Raw genomic sequence first — 18,613 nt, forward strand, 5'->3', positions numbered from 1 at the left:
CCAAATATTCTCTTAACCCACCATGGAGTAGTGTGGAACAGATCACAGACTGCCCATTCAGGCTTCTGCTTCCATGCTCTTGTTTGTGTTCCACAATAGCACATACCATGGCATACGGTCATAAAGAACTCACAAAGGTACCTCAACAGCAAAATGGCTCGAAGAGCAAGCGGAACAAGCACTAGTGCATGTCCAAGTATGATTATGTTTGTTTGCCGATGATGACGTCGGAGATACCTTACGCGGTATGTACAGTGTCAGACAATGTTTGCCGCCATACACCTCTAGATGGAGCATCAGGGCCTGGCGCTCGGTCTCAAGGTATATATAGTCGCCCCTCTTTAGTCCAGCACTTTGTGAACCAGTACCCTCCCTAATCCAGCAGAATTTCCGTAGCACCAAATGGTGCCGGATTATAGAGGGACCACTGTAGATTGTTTGCAGAGAGCGATAACAGTGAATTATTCATGTATGCTCTGTGTTTGCGTGCGTCTCGTCTGTGCATGCGTGTGTACGTATGTTTGTAGATACTGGAAGATGTATGCAAGCGAATGGACCTTAATCCATCGCAGCATCAGCTGGTGTGAGTCTAAAACAATGGACGTACATTGTATTAGTATTGCAGATGATGGAGTGCATTCAGGGATAACTTTTAAAAGTGTGTTCCGCTCGAGTGCCTCCGGGTAGTCTTCGATCACCAGCGAGTGAGCCCATCTGTGCAAGTTGAAATATCGAAATAGGCCATGTGCCCTGAACCATAGTATGATTACACTGGTTCCGTTTTGTTGTGGCAAGTCAAGGTGATCTTATAGGGAAGCATGCTGTTCTCTTGTAATGGTAATTCATGTACGTTATAGACAATGACTAGTGCTTTACCAAGTCACATCCTCTTCTTTTCCCGAGAAGTTAAGTGTAGAAAAGGTGCGACTTATAATGGAGGAAATACGATACATACATGTATATTTTTGCAATTTAGACTGAATGGCACCTGCCTCTGTTCTGTGCATGCGTGTTTGTATGTCTCGTGATGCTGCAGGCATGGTCGGAAGAATTTGGACTTGTCTATGTCGTTTCGGCTGTCGGGCCTTCCCAACAAGGCTCATCTTGAACTCGTGGCTGGTGTTGGCGTGAAAGCTGGTACGATTAGTCTTGTGCTAACAAGTAATACTGCAAAACACGGTATTTTCGGTGTATTTTCCGGTGCAACTCTGGGGTGGCCACTGGCAGCTAGCGTGTTGGTGTACTCAGGCACGGCTTCCTCAGACACTTCTTTTGAGCTGGGAATCATCGCCAGGCGCTTGTTGGTGCCAATGGGTATGCTCTTCAACACCTGCGGTGGGTGGTTGGACTTGGTGCTTACGTAGAGCGGAGTATCTTTCGGCTTACGGTATGGCTTGAACGTACCGGATTCTAGGCACATGGTAACATCCAGGTAGTTGACCATGCGCAGGTTACTTTCTACTGTCATATTCAAGCCGCACGACTTGAAATAGTCAACAATTATTTGCTTTCTTACTCTGTCCGCTACGGGTCCACTTGCATCCCTGAGCACTGCGAGTCCGTCGTCAAGGTAGAGCCCCGCTGACTTCCAGCCCAGGTGCACAGCTAGCTTGTGCAGGATGTAGGCTCCAACTACTTCACAGGCCTCCGCACCGTCGTACGCACCCATGGTGACGTCGAACATCTCACCTCGGTCTTTCTTAGACTATGCCTGACCCTGGGCAAATAGCGGTGACTTGCAGGCATGGATAACCACATTCATGTCGTCGTCGCTGACCTGCACATGCTGCTTAGCGAATTCCAGGACGCCCTGTAAAAGCTCCTTTGTGATCGATGGGTAGAAGTTGACAATATCAAATACCGCGAACGTGTGGCGCTCTTTCTCCTCTATGTTCTTGAGCCAATTAATTACATCGGTAGTGCTTCTCCAAACCATTGCCACTGTAGCGTCACGGAGCTGCCTTGTGATGTTGGCTATGATGCTCTTGCTGACGACGCCTAGCGCACTTTTAGCTCACTTTTCGCTGGAAGTTCTCTTTATGGTCTTTTAGCGCTATGAAACATTCGGACTTGGCAAGTACCCCCATCCTGTCCGCTATTTCAAGCTGCTCTGCGATTTCCCTTGCCCCCAGGTTGATTTCACTGTGCACACCCTCCGGTGCATGCTGATACGTCTTGGTAATATTGTTGTGTAGCAGTTTCTTGTGTTTCTGAACATTCAAGCGATGCCGACGCGGATCCCGCGAATATTATTATTATTAGCAGTTTCTTGTAGTCATCGACCGGCGTACTATACAGGTTACGCGTCTTGTGGGCGGGTACTATCACATCGGGCGAGTGCTGATACGCTGCAGGGCTTTCTTCATCTTTGTCTGGAGGTCATTTGATGTCGCTCTGAAGCTAACGTTTCCGATCATTTTGTACAAATCCCCCTTTAAACGCCTTCAATTTTTCCACCTGCGGAGGGCAGTTCTTGGTCTTAAAGCCAAAGGTGTTGCACTCCGGCGCCTTGACGTCAAATATTGCCTTCAACTGCATCCTCTTTATAATGCTTTCCCCCTTCTCAATTAGTCGTTTCCTATATTCCTTGGTCGTTGGCATCGGGATGTTTTTGAGCGAGTATCCCAAGTTGATGCGCGTAGGTGCATCCATCGTCTCGAACCTAGGGGAAAGAGTGCTCACTCACTTGTAAAGTGAGAGCCGGAGGACCCAGATGTATTTTTTATAGAGTAATGAACAATATCAAAGCTGCCTCCACGACACCATGATAATGGACACGATTGTGTTAAACTTAGATTGAGAATGTCTGCACACCGCTGACTACACTTCTTCTTACCTCCTTCATTACTACCCATCCACATCACTGTCAACATCATCACATTTCATTATGGCGTGAATTATCATGGCGTTACGGTGGCATGCTTTACATTGTTCATGGGTATACAGTACAGTCAGACATCGCATAACCGCACACATCCGTTTCCACAAAAATGTCCGGGTAGGCGAGGGAACCGGATAATCGAACACACATACTGTATGTATGCATGGCATACCGTAAAATTCCGTAAATAAGCCCACCCTAAATAACGCCCATGTCCGATAATAAGCCCAGTTTTAGGCGGTGTACACTTCAAGTCCGTTTTAGCGCCCATGCCCGAAATAAGCCCAGGGCGTAAAGTGGACTCAAAATGACCAGCGCGTGAGCGTGCGTTCGCGTAAATGCCGGTACCTGTTGTGCCTTGTACTTATATAGCAAGTGGTTTACATATCAAATCTGTAATTTATCGCTACATTCTTGGTTACGACCAAATTTCCAGCTGTGGTTTGATGTACCTGTACCGCGCTCGCCCAGTGTGAATGGTAGTTCACTGAAACTAGTGGGTTGCTGATAGATTGATCTTCTGCAGATTGCGTCCGAAATAACGCCCATGCCCAAATATACGCCCGGTTTTTGACCCTCTGCTAAGTATACGCCCAGGGCTTATTAACGGAATTTTACGGTATGCTGTAAATCGGTAACCAACAATTTTCTTCCGGATGGCGAGGGATCCGGATAAAAGCGAGGTCTGACTGTATTACTCAGGAGAATGTCTTTACCGCCATATGAGTCAGGTATATTACTCCTTTTCTATTTTACTCAATCTCCGGACAGCATGCTGTCTCCACATTATTAGGTCTCCTCAGCCGAGCTCAGAGTTACTGGCCGAACCGATTGTAATCAAGTCTAATGAACAAGAAAGCATTTTTTTAACTGGCGCAAAGCGCTAAAGTCATAGTGCTCCTTTTGATTTTATACATTTACCGAGGCTGTGTAGAAGGAGACATTTCTATGGCTGCTTGCTCAGTACATTGTGCTGGCGTTCCATTGTGTTATAGTATTAAATTAATGGAATGTGAACAGTGATACAACCCTCAGAATGTGGGACTGTGTGCCTACATGTTGTGCATGTACCGTCAAGTACCGCCAGAGGGACCCGTCTCGCCAGAGCGCCCCACCTTGATTTTTACAGCCAGGGAAAGGAAAATCGTATGGCAGAGTGCAACGGAGTTTGTACGGTGTGAGAATTTTGGTGTACTAAGGTCACACGTAGCAGGTACTTGTGTGGAGCTCTTGTCCGCTCGAAGGTACGGATTGACAGCAAAACGTGCAATATGTGTACAAGGTTTGTGCCGTATGACACTACAGACAGCAGACCACCTCCACAATACGACCACCAAAGGACGAGATGGTGGGGCAATCTGGCGGTACTTTACGGTACATGTACTCAGTGGTGCTGAGTTCGTGCCAAGAATCCTGGCTCCACCACTGCACGTGTGCTGATTGTGTTTTGTTCATTCTGAGCTTGAGCTTCTGCTGTCATTCTTATTCCTGTTATCATAGACTCTAAAGTTGGCGTAGCACTTCAAATTCCCACGGGAGAACGACTGCAGAAGGAGTGGCAGGCAACGGATACCCTTTGGTCCGTGTTGGAATACTGGCGCCAGAATAACTCGTATGTTGGTTCCTAACAGCACCATGTCAAGCCTACAGTTTTGCTTTCAAGTTTAGATGACTTCAGTGACAGTGCAGTGCTGTGCAGTATATCTGCGAGCATTTTCTTATCAAAACCATGGCTTGTTTATTGTGTGAATGGTGTATGGCATGTGAAATGCTGTGTGCTGTGTTCCTCTGTGCTGTGTGCAGTGCTCTGCAGCAAGAAACCGGCATGCCAGTGTGTGTCTATCTCCAGCAGGAGGTAGGGCGGTGTGTCCCACTTGCAAACTTACAGATCTGCTTGCATTTCACGTGCCGCCTTGTTGATGCACTATTGACAGCAGTCGATGTTGGAGATGCTGTCTCCTCGTTTCTGAACCTACAATATATTTGGCGGTTGATTCGTGGTCTATCAAACTAAAGAGCTCGGTCGATGTTTGCCCATGAAAATAAGTGCATTCTTTTTGCTCACTGCAGGTTGCTGGCGAGGTGGCACTTAAGCGTACAACATTGCGCTCGCTGGGTCTCACTGGTGGTCGTGCCCTGGTCAGGTGTGTATCTGTACATGTGTGTGTGTGTGTGTGTGTGTGTGTGTCTGTGTGTGTCTGTGTGTCTGTGCCTGTGTATGTGTAATTTGAAGCACATATGCGTGTATGTGTGCGCGCATGTGTGTGTGTGTGTGTGTGTGTGTGTGTGTGTGTGTGTGTGTGTGTGTGTGTGTGTGTGTGTGTGTGTGTGTGTGTGTGCATGCGTGCGTGTGTGTGTGTGTGGTGTGTGTGTGTGTGCGTGCGCGCTCGTGCATGTTTCGGTCTTTGACCACTTTGGTGATGAATCTGACCTTCTCACTTCCCACCACTTTAGGAGCTGCATCTGCACCTTGAACCTTGAGGGCGGTGGGGTTTCTACGGATGCGGAATACTCTGTCCATAGAAGGGCTTGTTTGGGCATGGCAATTGGTTCTGTGAAAGAAAAAATCACCGTTCACCTCAAACTCAGTTAGACAGAGTTTTCTGTATAATTTCATTTTTGGATTTCCTTCATCTTGATGCATCTTTTTTTGACAAGCCTGTTTACTTCTATTTTGAAATGCACTACTGTAAGTAGGGATTCCAGTCAAAATTTCAAATTCATAATTCAAGCTAGCTTGTTCTTGGACAATGTCACCGAGGTAATGAGAAATCCTATGGTGCCAATTTTATCAAAATCGGTCCAGGCATTCGAAAGTTTTAGCCATTTTTCTACAGCGAAATGGGTGTATTTTTCTCTGGCGATCAAATGGGAAATCGGCTCAAAACATGGTCAAACTACTGCGTAGCCACCACCTAGCTACATACATTTTGACACGAATCAGATGAAATTTTGTTTACAGCCGGCCTCTTATCCTTGCCTTGAGCGAATGACATATGCACGCTTCGATTCGGCGAACCTACCCCTCTTCTTCACACGGCTTTGGCCGACAAGGACGTCAAGTCACCAGCACGGCTTTGGCCATTGCCGACAAGGACGGCAAGTCACAAACACGCCAATATTGATGTTGCCGATGCCGTCCTCTGCAGGGCTTGCAAGTTGCGAACCAAATCCAGAAGACGCTGTCGATGGGAGCTGGGATCAGGCTGATCATGGTGAGAGATACTGGCATTACTGCATCAGCTCCAACACCAACCAGTTTGATCGGTAATGACGGCAGCTCACTGTTCTCCGCCAGCGCACAAGTCGCAAATCCAAGCCGCCGCCTGTTCTCCGTGTTCCTCGCAAACAGGAGATAGTACAGAATCGTGTACTACGTCGTGCTCACTAGGCACAGCGAAATCCTGGTCTTCGTGCTGCTTGATACTCGCGATCAGCTGACTGCGCTGGGGGTAACACCTAGTTTCTAGTGTAGATCTACTCTTCTTCCTCGCACTTGAAAAAATCGCCATGTCGGAGGTGCTTTTAGTCCTACTCGGCGCACTCAAATTTTGTTGCGCTGCTGTACCTTGCTTGAGAAAAACACCGGCATGGGTGATTCCGAAAGGTTTTTGGGTGCTGAAGCTGAAAATCAGTTTAAGAATCCCCTAAGATGCCATTTTAGACTTGAAAATCGCCTTCAATTTCTTCTTTGACTGATCGCAATGGCCTAATTTCGCAGCACGGCGATCAAAAACCCCACATTGGACAGCTGAAAACCTCAGGAAGCCACTGGTAACTTCAAAAATCCTCCAGAACTTACGATATCCCAGCGCACTGGCCTAGAATGAGCCGTCATCGCGCGACCAAACTTTTGTGTGTAGCGCGTGGAGAAAGTCCTCGAACCCAGTCGGCCAGATCCTGGAACCCCTACTGTAAGACCAGATATTTTAACGTCAATTAAAGTTCACGATCTCCGGATTTTTATGGGTTAGCGAGGTGAAAATTCTAACGAATTCTGTCTCAAAACCGGCGAATGACTGTACATGTACATATCGTTTTGCACATAACGACTGCAAACGTTTTAAAACGATTTTGTTAAATTCGTTAAATCGTTTGAATTAAATGTTCGTTAGCATTACTGGTCTTACAGTACATGTATAATGAGCTACAGTGTACTAAATAAGGCTACTTGAGTTGAAACTAGTGGTGAAATGAATATACCGAATATTCGAATGTTCGTTCGGTTTGTCACATTCGAACGAATATTTCTCATGGCGAATATTCGCTAACCGGGTATGCAGAGGCGACTTCAAACTTCCGTAACTTCGCGAATACTTGACCGAACCGCTTCATCGAAAGTTCCATCGGCATTAGAAAACTCTCAGCTGTCGTCTCTAAGCAACTCGGACGCGATCCGAGGTCCTGGAATGGAGTTATGGCGGTCGAACGAAAAATCACGTCTTGAGCTGTTTTTTGAGCGTGTAAAATGATGCACTTCAGCTGGGGATTTTGTGAAAATTGACCTAGAAATGATGGAGAAATATGTGCCTTCGTTTGTCATGCCTAATAATAGTGACAATATCCAATAAAATGACTGAGAGGAGGGTGTGTGATGTCATCTGTGTTAACGAAAGAATATTCGTTCGTTCGTTCGTTTATAAGCCAAAGAATATTCGGCTACTGGGTTTTGATATTCGTTTCACCACTAGTTGAAACTGATATTATTCGTATACTGTGCCCTTTCGAGTTGAGATTGTGCCTTTTTTGTTTGTTGCTTTCACTCTCAGGGTTCACTTCAAATCTGAAGCTCCAGTAGCAGCAGCAGCCTCAGTGTCGGTGGAAGCTAGTACTGTAGCTGTGCCATCAGGCCAGCAATCCCATGCTGCCAGCAGCCATGAAGCAGCGTCGAGGCAAAACCAGGCGGCGGGTAATCTTCCTGCTGAAGGGAGCGTGTCGTCCAGTGGAAGAACAATCGGTGGCGAAATGCCGTCCAGTGTTGTTGATCTAGCAGTACTAGAACCGGCTGCTTTGAGTGCTCAAGACTCATCCAGTGTTGGTGAACAACACCAGACAGCAGTGGACCGGCCAGCAAGTAGTGCTACACAGCCAGTGGACAGTGTGGCAGAAGCCCATGCTGCTACGACTACTACTGCTGCTGCTGCCACTGAGCCTTCGGCTGCAGTATCTACTACCGAAGAGACCATGGACACGTCAGCATCACAGCCATCAGCACCAGCACCGGCAATACCTCTTTCCCACCCAACAAGCGCTGAGTCCGCTGCCGAATCTAGTACGGTACCAGGTGGTTGTGCTACTGCTGCTGCTGCCGCCCATACAGAGTCCATCCCTCACAGCACCACAGCAGATAGCAGTCAGCAAGTAGCGAGTGCACCTCGCAAGTCTGGTCTATCAGCCAAGCTACAGTCTACGCACAAGGACAACACGTTCGGCGGCACCTCGTTTGGCGAGAGAACAGTGGATTGGTCCAAAGTAAGTATGGCAAGCATGTGTGGGTGTGGGGGTGGTGTGTGGGTGTGAATGTGTGTTTGTTCATGCATGTCAGAGCATGTATAAAGGACAGTATTGCCGGACACGTACAACATGTACTAGCACTTCAAACCACATATCTAACACCTTTCATAGGCAATGGCGTGCTCAGATTTGAATAGAAAGTTGCGTCGGCAAGCTTTTCACACTTGGCAACCACACAACCACACTGCCATTATAAGATCATGAATCAATGTGCTTATAGCGGTGTCGCTGTGTACTTGTTTGTTTTCACTTGCCATTACTAGAGTGTCGGACATCGTCTCGGCGGGCCATCCACAACAGATGCCGGCCCACCGCCCAGCAAGCGGCCTCATAGAGGTACGTAGTATTAGCAGTTTAACAGCGTCAATCTGGTTCTGATTTTCAGGCTCCGCTTCACATGCTGGGTTCAGAAGGCATTTGTCCTTCTCATCTTGTCCGTACTGTCCGTACTGTTGACTGGCTGCAGAAGGAGATTGCATACTCATTGACTGTTCTTACACCGACTTACATTACTCGATCTGCCCGTCTTTTCTTGTTGCCATGGTCTACATTACTGTGTTCAGGCAATCAGACTGAAGGTGAAGCTACACCTCGCCTGATAGAGGTATGTGAGTGTATTGTAGACTAGATAGAGGCCACTTTTAGTGCAACTTAGGCTGTGTTTACATGAGAAATTTCAACCCGGGTCGAGTTCAGCCCGGGTTGAAAGTCTGTACGATAGACAAAATAGGTGAGCGTTTATATGAAGACAGTTGACCCGGGTCAAATACTGATATGCCGCCAAAAGTCCACTTCTACAGTTTCGTATAGTCACGTGAATCCTTTCGCGCGAAATTTGCATGACAGTGCTGTTCAAACCTGGCGCGAGATACGCACAGAAGTACATGTACGTAAGTACGATTTCTTCGACCCGGGTTGATTTCAACCCCCCCCCCCTTGGGGGGGGGGGGGGGGTTGAAATCAACCCGGGGCGAAATTTCAACCCGGGTCAAGAGCAATGCGTCATGTAAACGCGCCATTCATTTTGTGTACATGGCGGGTTGAAATCTGACCCGGGTCGAACTCAACCCGGGTTGAAACGCCTCATGTAAAAACAGCCTTATTATGTTTGAATATTATGTTTGCAGTACTCGGGGTAGCTTTTTCTTCTCAACCGCACTTAGTTATGTCCTAGGATGAATGCCGTTGGTGCCTTAGGTGTGCAAATCTGGAGCTTCTCTTCTTACTGAATACGCTCCAAGGAAAGTAGTACAGCTGCCAAATGGGAAAATCAACTTTTTCAGGGGCGTCGTTGCAGTTTAGGACCGAGCACCATATCTTAGGCTAGGATGATAGACAAGTGTATGTAAAGCACGATCGTGCTTGTTGCACATACTGCGGACGTGCGGTAAGCTAGAAATTCCATTCCTTTTCTTCGTCGTTGGGAGTGGTAATGACCGCTTCAACACCTCCAGCACTACACCAATATCTGTTGGAGGTGCTGGAATGACGGGCAAGTAGCCAACAGCTGTAGACTTTGGTGACGTACTAATCATAGAGTTGAATCCTGACCAGCTGGGCACTGTTTGTTGAACCTCGTCTGATTGCTCTGATGATGCATCTGGCACTGCAGGAGAATTGCGGAGCAATACCCACAACATGTCAGTTTGTGCACCTATGTGGCTCGATGAGGATGGTACTGGGTCCAGTGCTGGAAGCTGGGGTGGCTCTCTTCTCGGTCCAGACACATCCTCATACTCTGCTGGTGGTGGTGCAGATACTGATAGTGACCTTGCTGCCCTCTTGCTACGTGTAGTAGGGGCTGTCGGGGAATCTCAAGCACGCACACAGAGTGCACCCGACACAACGAACACCCACTCAGTTCATATGGTTTACAAAGTTGAATGCATGATAGGATTAAAGTAACGGGAAGAGAAATAGAAAGTCGAAACTGTCTTCATGCCATTGCAATAATAATTACAACCACTGAACACCGCGTGGTTGAGAGCTCTATCTGCTCAGGGGGTGCATGCATGCGTGCACAGCACACCCACACGTAATGAGTCTGAAGCACATGCCAGTACGTCATATTAGGACGTGACGTGGCAACGTGATACTAGTACATGCCCCCTAGTGACAATTGTCACTAAAAATGAGGAGAAGAAGATAAAAAACAGTACCAATTATCGCAGAATAGGAGCCAATAAATTGAGAAAACAAAACAAAAGAACCAAATTTATGACACACACTATTAAACGTCAATCGTCAGAGACGGCCAAAACACGAATTAGAGTCACGAGTCAGACCCAAACTCGGACAAAGCAGAGAACATAGTGGTCTCAAGAGCCATACCTACTAGGCTCACGGAGCAGGGCTCTGTCGCGGAGAAGACGACCACCAGCGGTGTCATCAGGTACACCAGCCAAAGGCACATGGTCCAACGGCTCGTCATCGATAATACTAGCTACATCTAGTGGCTCAGGGATACGACTGGAATGACTTCCAGCAGGCTTCAGCAGCTCTGTGTTGACGAGTTTTTCTGCTGTGCCACGGCCAATCACGACAGTTGAGGGACCAACGACTCGCTTGACGATCCAACCTTCTTCGAATTCGGGGAGTCGTTTCTGGTGCCGGTGTGGACGGCGGAAGAGAACAGACTCTCCAGCCGAGAACGCTTGAGTTGGCTCCTCGACAAAATCGCAGGACGACAACTCTGATTCCAGGAGATCGTACATGGCTGAGGCGCGACGCTGTATTTCCTCCGTCCAGCGGGGAAACGACCAATCTGTTGGGGTAGCATCCACCACGAGACTGCGGGGCTGCCAGCCAACCATTGCTTGCATAGGTGAGACACCGGTGACACTGTGGGGCCTGTTGCGGTAGAAGTACAGGAGCATAGCTAGGTCAACCTGCCAATCACTGGACTCGTCGAGGACCTTCCGCACCAAGGTCAACAGCGTTTGGTTGAACCGTTCTGCGGCACCTTGCGATTGGGGGTGGCGAACTGCGCCAAAACACACGTTGACCCCAAATACCTTGTAGAGGGATGACATCAGGGCATTGTGAAGCTCGGTGCCGTTGTCGGAGCGGATAACATGGGGAGGACCCCACCGAGTGCAGACACTAACAAATGCATCGGCGACAGACTCAGCATCATGGCGAACAAGTGGGACGACCTCCACCCACTTGGTGAAGGTGTCAATGCAGACAAGAACGCAGTGATATCCGCCAGACTTGTTGGTACCAAGCTCGAGCGTGTCAATTTGCACAACACGCCAGGGACCATCGGGAGTTACAGGTCGCGTTGGTTGCGGTAGACAAGGTTGAGCAGGATTTGCCGCACGGCAGGTAGTGCACTCTGACACGTAGTCACGGCAGCGCTGTGCCATACCAGGGAAATAGCATTGGCTACGGAGTAGACGCCACATACTTTCCCAACCGGCGTGACCACTCACAGTATGGGCGACTGCAAGTGCATCGGCAGTAAGACTCTGGGGAAGGGCAGGCACAAGCTCAACATTGTTGAGAGGCGATTTCACGCTGCGAAACAGCACATCATCCTCAATCACCAGCTGGGTTCGGACTCTGCTGTAGCTGGAGTTGGGAATCGGTTCACCGGAGAGAAGCTGGGCCTTAACGGACGAGATCGCCTCGTCGGCAACTTGGGCAGTGGCGATGTCACCCATAGCAAGAGGTGGGAGAGCACGAACGGTAACACCGGCTGCTGCAACATCAGGCTGTGGCTTCTTAGGACTGTCCGGCACACGGAACCAGGTAGGGACACGGGTTAGCTGATCCGAAATATTGTCCTCTGAGCGGACCCATTCAACGTCAACTGTAATGCCAGATACAGTGATCAAATCGTCGATGATCTGCAAACGACGCTGAACCAACGTAGCGTGAAGGCCACTCACTTTAACACGACGGATGTTGTTCAGCAACTGCGTCAACCAGCCATGGACTGTACGCGAATCAGTGTGCAAGACCACGTTCTTCACTGGCCAACACAGAGCGAGGTTGAGCGACTTGATGACGGCGTCTAACTCTGCTATGTTGATATGACGCTTATCATCGGAAGGTCTGAGCCAGGACTTGTCTTCGACGATAGCGCCGTTGACTTCCAGAACCGCACCCATGGCCAGGCCAGAAGCATCGCACCAAACGTGCCACACTGTGGTGTCATCACAGGGCACAGACCAGACACCATGCACAGGATCGTCTTGACGGACACGAGACTCGACCTCACGACATGGTTGCACGAGATGAGGCGGTACGAGGTCATCCCATTTCGATGTGTTCTCGCCGACAAGCCGCTTGATGTAGTTGCACAGCGGGCGTAACCAGGAACATACCGGGTAGTGACTAATCACACGGCCACACCAACTGAACACTTGACGACGAGTTGGTGACTCTGGCAACTTGAGGTCAACACCAGCACGACGTTCCCACGTGACTGTATCTTCGACATCAGAAGAGGACAGCTGTAGGCCCAACACACGAGCAGTTGCGAACTGCTCTGGCTCTTTCGTCTCAAGCCCATAGCTGGCGAGTTCATGGCGGACGATGTCGGTCTGGGCAGTAGGGACGTAGAGGTCGTCCACATAGTTGTCAACGTCGGCGTGATCACGGGTAATCCATTGGACAATCATGTCCAAGATCTTTGGCGCGACGTTCAGACCGAATCCCATGCGGGTCATGGTATACAACTCGCCTTTGTACACAACGGTTTGGTACTTGTACAGGGTGGGATGGATCCGAACTTGCAGGTAGGCTTTCCGGATGTCGAGAAGAACGCTGTCGGCACTACGTCTGCGCCAGTCACGAAGTTTCGCGTCACAAGCTGGAGCGGTGACACCGGGGTGGGACACAAGACAGGCATTCAGGGCACGGTAGTCCAAGCACGGCCGAACCGGCGTGGATGCCTTGTGCTGCTGACTAACGGCAAGTATCGGCAAGACAGCGACAGGCTCTCCGAATGCCTCGGAGTCGTACTTGACAAGCCATCCATTGTCCACCCACAACTTCATTTCTGAAGCAAACTGCTCCTCCTCGCTGACGCTTAGAGACTTCCGCGAGTACTCTCCAATGCCGGAACCAATGTGCTGCTCGGGTGCAACGCCACCCTTCCACGACCACTGAGCAATCCAATGACCACGCTCATTCGACCAGTTAGCTAGGCAATCATTTGCCTTCAAGGTGACTGTCGACTCGGACTCGGTAACATCGATGTGACGAGAAAGCTTGTTAGGCTTCTCAGATTCGGGTTGGGGAGATGCCCCGGCAGCGACACCTGCCTGCTGACCAAACACAACTGAGGACAGCGTGCCCCCTAGACCGTCGTAACGTAGAGTGAGGCCACCGACCTTGCCAATGGTATCTGTGCCAATCAGGAAGTCCGTGTTCAAGGACGACAAGTTGGGCACAACGAGACAATCAATAGTGATCCGAGGCAAATGGACGGCTCCATCAAGTCGTTGCACACGTAGCGTGACGTTGCCAAGGATAGTAAGTGGTGTTCCGTCGATAGACAACAGCTTGTCCTGACAGGGAGAAACTGCAGCTGATAGGTTCAATCGGTCAACAACAGCCGACTCCACCAGTGTGCGAGTACAGCCAGAATCCACCACAGAGGCAAAACACGTCCACGTACTAGACTCAGTACTGGGTTCCTGTACGTCCACGGCTACACGAACTAGGTCTCCATCCGATTTTGCCAGAGCAAGGCAAATATCCGTACGTTCAGGCGGCGCGTGACCAGCAGCGACATTTCCAACTCGACTCTTGTTCGGACAGTCCTTGGAAATATGCCCTTTCGCTTTACAGGCATAACAGGTGACACTGGGCTTACGCTTCGGGCACTGTGATCTCACATGGCCCACGGCCTTACACTGGTAACACACGAGCGACTTCTTGGGCTGAGAGCTAGCAGCAGCAACAGCACCATGGGATTCTGGGAGTTTGGATGCCTGCATGACTCTGATTTGATTTGCCATATCAGTGACAGTGAGCTTCTGCGTAGCAGACGCCATACGAACGTGGTGACCAATATCAGCTGGCAACCCACTCAGGAACTGCTCAATCAGCACGGGATCTGAATTATCCGCAATCTTATGGCCAGACAGCGTAAGTAGGCGCTTCAAATCTGCCAGGTACGCGTCCACAGGCTCTCCATTCCGCAAAGCCCTTGACGTAAATGAACGGTAGGCAGCACCAGGCGTGGGGCAAAATGCCTGCTCCAGCGCAGATTTAATTTTTGCCGGCGATTTTTTGTCCTCGTCAGACAATTGAGTGACAACCGTAAAGGCTTGTCCACTCAGGAACAACGGAAGATGCTCAGCCTTGGCAGCGTCATCGGCCCACTTATTGGCCTTGGCTAAGACCAGAAACTTAGCCCAGAACTCATCAAAGTCGTCCTGTTTGCCCCGATACGGGCGAATAAATCCATCCAACTTCGAAGCCATCTTTCAGAACTTCCAACGGGTTTCGGCACCAAAGTTGTCGGGGAATCTCAAGCACGCACACAGAGTGCACCCGACACAACGAACACCCACTCAGTTCATATGGTTTACAAAGTTGAATGCATGATAGGATTAAAGTAACGGGAAGAGAAATAGAAAGTCGAAACTGTCTTCATGCCATTGCAATAATAATTACAACCACTGAACACCGCGTGGTTGAGAGCTCTATCTGCTCAGGGGGTGCATGCATGCGTGCACAGCACACCCACACGTAATGAGTCTGAAGCACATGCCAGTACGTCATATTAGGACGTGACGTGGCAACGTGATACTAGTACAGGGCTGTAGATACAGATGTTGCCGGCTGATTGGTGGATACTGGTGTGGTAGATTCGTGCCGCCTTTGAAGTACAATGCTGTTGGTGCAGTGTGTTGTGCCTTCGTCAGTAGCCGTTTCTTCACACAAGTCATTGTTGTCCCAACAAAAGAAAACATTCTTTGTTGGGTCAATGATGCTGGGCACAAACACGTCGGTTCCCAATGCCTCTTTTGCCAGGGATGTCTCGATCTCAGAGAGCTTAGTGTCTGAAACACCGTGTCCGAAACGATTAAGTGTAGTCACCAACTGCTGGCTTTTGGTCAGGTGGCGGACTGTCATAGGAAGAGCAACACTCTTGGGTGTTATGATGCGGCCTCTTGTTGCGGCATACACAATATCTTGCCCGAGAGACAAGACCTTGGCTCTCTTTGGCGCATCCAGCTTAGCTCTTTTCACCACACTGTCGCAATCTTCTTCGTCTCCCACACCAAGCACCCATGCCAGGAATTTGTAAAGACTATCTGGCACGCACCAATTGGCATTCTCCTCATTGAGGTCAGATGCATGTGGAATGTCAGGCAGGATGGGGGAGATAGCTTTGATGTCACTTTTGACTTGTATGGCAGCTTGCAAAATGTCATGGGCCATTGACATGGGTGGGTCATCCACAGCAAATATATCACTATCACTGCTGTCAGGCTCCAGTGATTGAGCACTGCTGCGAGTTACAGCTTCCGCCAGGACAGTTGCCAAACTTGGTGGCGTGAGAGTTGCCGGGACAAGTGACTCTGGCTCTGTCACTGACTGCCTGACGAACATGACCCTATCATTGAAATGATCCATGATTCTCTTCTTCAAGAGGAATGTCCGACAGCTACTTGTGACACCCAGGTCTCTCAGCTTCTCCTGGTACTTGCTGGTCAAACAATCCATTCGTATTGCCTTCACGACACTCCCCGTGGAGAGGAGGTCATTCTCAATGTGTCCAGCAAGCCAGTTGAAAGCCTGCTGGAACGTTTCCCGGAGGGAAATAGTCGGGCCCTTTCCACCTTCCGCTTTTGTGTTCGCAACAGTTTTCCCATGTGTGTAGTTGCGGTAGCATGAGTGGTGGTGCACAAACTTAGCTGCAATGCAGTCCGGACCACCTTCCTGGAACAGCAGCTAAATCCTCTGATCCTGGTATGCCACTGCTGCGACTAGGATTTTCTCCCCGGCCTCAAGTGTGTGGCATTGCGAAAGCTTCTCCACTTTGCCTTTGACTCGTTTGTCAGAGGATCTCTGACAAAACAGACATAGCTGCAAGTTGGTTTTGGGTAGGGTGCTTCTTGTTGAGCGCCTCTTCCTTGGATTGCTGTCTGCAGCAGACTCGTACTCGCCGGGATTTTGCTGAGGCTGATCATCGTCCTTTGCCTGCTGCTCAGATTGCTTTCTTAGTTTATTTATACGCTTTGTGTGTGTGTGTGTGTGTGTGTGTGTGTGTGTGTGTGTGTGTGTGTGTGTGTGTGTGTGTGTGTGTGTGTGTGTGTGTATGCGGCGTAACATCGTCGGTGACACCAGCCACGACACGGCGCACACTCTTCCGCACAGTTCTGGGCCAGGAGAAAATCCCATGTTGAGTCCTGTCGAACTCGAGCAGCGGCAACAACTCTACTATAACTGATGTTCGATAAAGACACGCGGGCATCATAACGCACGTCCACACAATGACACAAACAAGAATCCCACGATTTGGCAACAATAAGGACGTTTAGTAACGCGAAAGTTCGAAAGAAAATTCGAGTCTGGGAATGAGTACAGAACAAAAGCTCGAAACTTCGAAAACTTGGACGCGAAGTTGCAGTGATTTGCAAAAGTAACTTTCTCTTTTCTCGGTACGCATTTGACGACAGGGAGTAGTGATTTTACAGCCCCCTGCTTGAGACTGAGCTGCATATACGGTACGGTACTATAACTTAATATGATTCAAACAACTTCGAGAAAAAGTCATTTCGCTTTGCTAAACCTCACAAGTTTTCTTTTTCGAAATAGATTTTCGCGAAATATCACCAACACCAAAAGTTCGAATTTTCGCATTGCTTAACGTCCTTATTACTTCCGTCTGGCACCGCTACGAAGCTACTGCCTTCAAAAGGATTACTCGGCACCTCCTGGCTCGCCATAAGTCCTACTTACTCATAGTCGACCACCATCCTCTCTGCCACAACTAAAAAGAGCCCAGGGACTTCGCACATGTCCTAGCTCTAATGCTAAGTGGATGTACGTGTGGTTTGTACTGTAAACCGCCCAATATTCGCGTCACTAAATTTTCGTGATTTCTTAGGCCCTCTTCAGACTAGGTACAAAACAGCCTATAAGTCACATTTACATAGAAGTTTCCAGGACAACAACAAGAATCTGGCGGGAAGCCTAAAAAGCTGCCCAATCCTTTCAGGCAGGGTGCCAACCCTTGTACAAGGCAACTTTCCTGCATTTATCGTACTTTCACCAGGCAGTTGTACGAACTTTGTACCCGGGTACGACTGTCCGCTGCTTTCACACATCCCAGGCCCCTTGCGCAATTTCATAGGGTCAAAGGTTGCCTGTATATTGCATGTAAAATGTGTAGTCTGAAAGCAGGCATGGAAAAATGTTGCCTTTTAGGTTTTATGTGATTTTGTACTGGATTTACTATGTACGTAGTCTGATGAGGGCCTTAGAACCAGCAAGTTTACGATGGCAAAAGTTCGCGAAGCATCGGGGCCACCTACATACACCCACTGTTGAAGCTTGAATTCACGCTGGTTAATATTCGCGTTACGCTAATCTCGCGAAAATAGCGAACATTAATCCGCTCGCGAATATTAGGCAGTTTACAGTATAATTATAGTAATTAGTAGTGTTGATCTTCATAATTTCAAAATTCAGCGTCGTCCTCTTCTTCTATGCATTCGAATTCAGTGTTGTCCTCTTCTTCCCTGCTCAAAATGCTCTTAAATGCGAAACTGCATGTGCGTACTCAATGCTCATCTCCTTTTCCTTGCCTGGAAGAAACCCCTTATAAAGAAGCTGTCGTAATGCTGTCAAGTAGCCAACAGGTCGGGCCATATATAGAATGGGTATTAGGAGCGATCTACGCTCGAAGTAGGTACTTGGACCTACACTGCAACGCAAAAACGTTATTTCACTTTTGGCAGCTGTACTAAAGGATTTATGTTGTTTGCACACTCACACGCGCACGCTTGCGCGAGCACGTGCGCACACACACACACACACACACACACCACACATACATTTTGAAGTAGGAGTCCACGTGTCCAGAGGAGTCATTTATAGTCGGCGGTGTGTTTCTTCTAAACGTATGAATGCAGCTTAGTGGACCTATTGAGCGACATGCTGTTCTCTTTGAGCCGAAAACAGCGCAGGACGGCAGAGGTAAGAACACTGCGGTCCGTTGTGCAAAGAAAGTAATCCTGTTGCTCCCCA

The 18,613-nt window shown here is 48.9% G+C and overlaps 1 protein-coding gene across 1 annotated transcript in view; it reads left to right on the forward strand.

Annotated features, from left to right (window-relative positions):
* The window catches only part of LOC135817711 (tether containing UBX domain for GLUT4-like), a 36,424-nt gene that overhangs the window by 463 nt on the left and 17,348 nt on the right, over positions 1 to 18,613 (forward strand). Inside the window, exons 2-10 of the mRNA XM_065330946.1 lie at positions 528 to 583; positions 1,037 to 1,137; positions 4,382 to 4,493; positions 4,685 to 4,736; positions 4,952 to 5,025; positions 7,651 to 8,353; positions 8,659 to 8,731; positions 8,959 to 8,999; positions 18,499 to 18,562. Coding sequence (XP_065187018.1) covers positions 528 to 583; positions 1,037 to 1,137; positions 4,382 to 4,493; positions 4,685 to 4,736; positions 4,952 to 5,025; positions 7,651 to 8,353; positions 8,659 to 8,731; positions 8,959 to 8,999; positions 18,499 to 18,562 — 1,276 coding nt within the window. The remainder of the gene's footprint in view (positions 1 to 527; positions 584 to 1,036; positions 1,138 to 4,381; positions 4,494 to 4,684; positions 4,737 to 4,951; positions 5,026 to 7,650; positions 8,354 to 8,658; positions 8,732 to 8,958; positions 9,000 to 18,498; positions 18,563 to 18,613) is intronic.

The sequence above is a fragment of the Sycon ciliatum genome, chromosome 5 (genome assembly GCF_964019385.1).
Source record: "Sycon ciliatum chromosome 5, ocSycCili1.1, whole genome shotgun sequence".
Classification (NCBI taxonomy): Eukaryota; Metazoa; Porifera; class Calcarea; order Leucosolenida; family Sycettidae; genus Sycon; species Sycon ciliatum.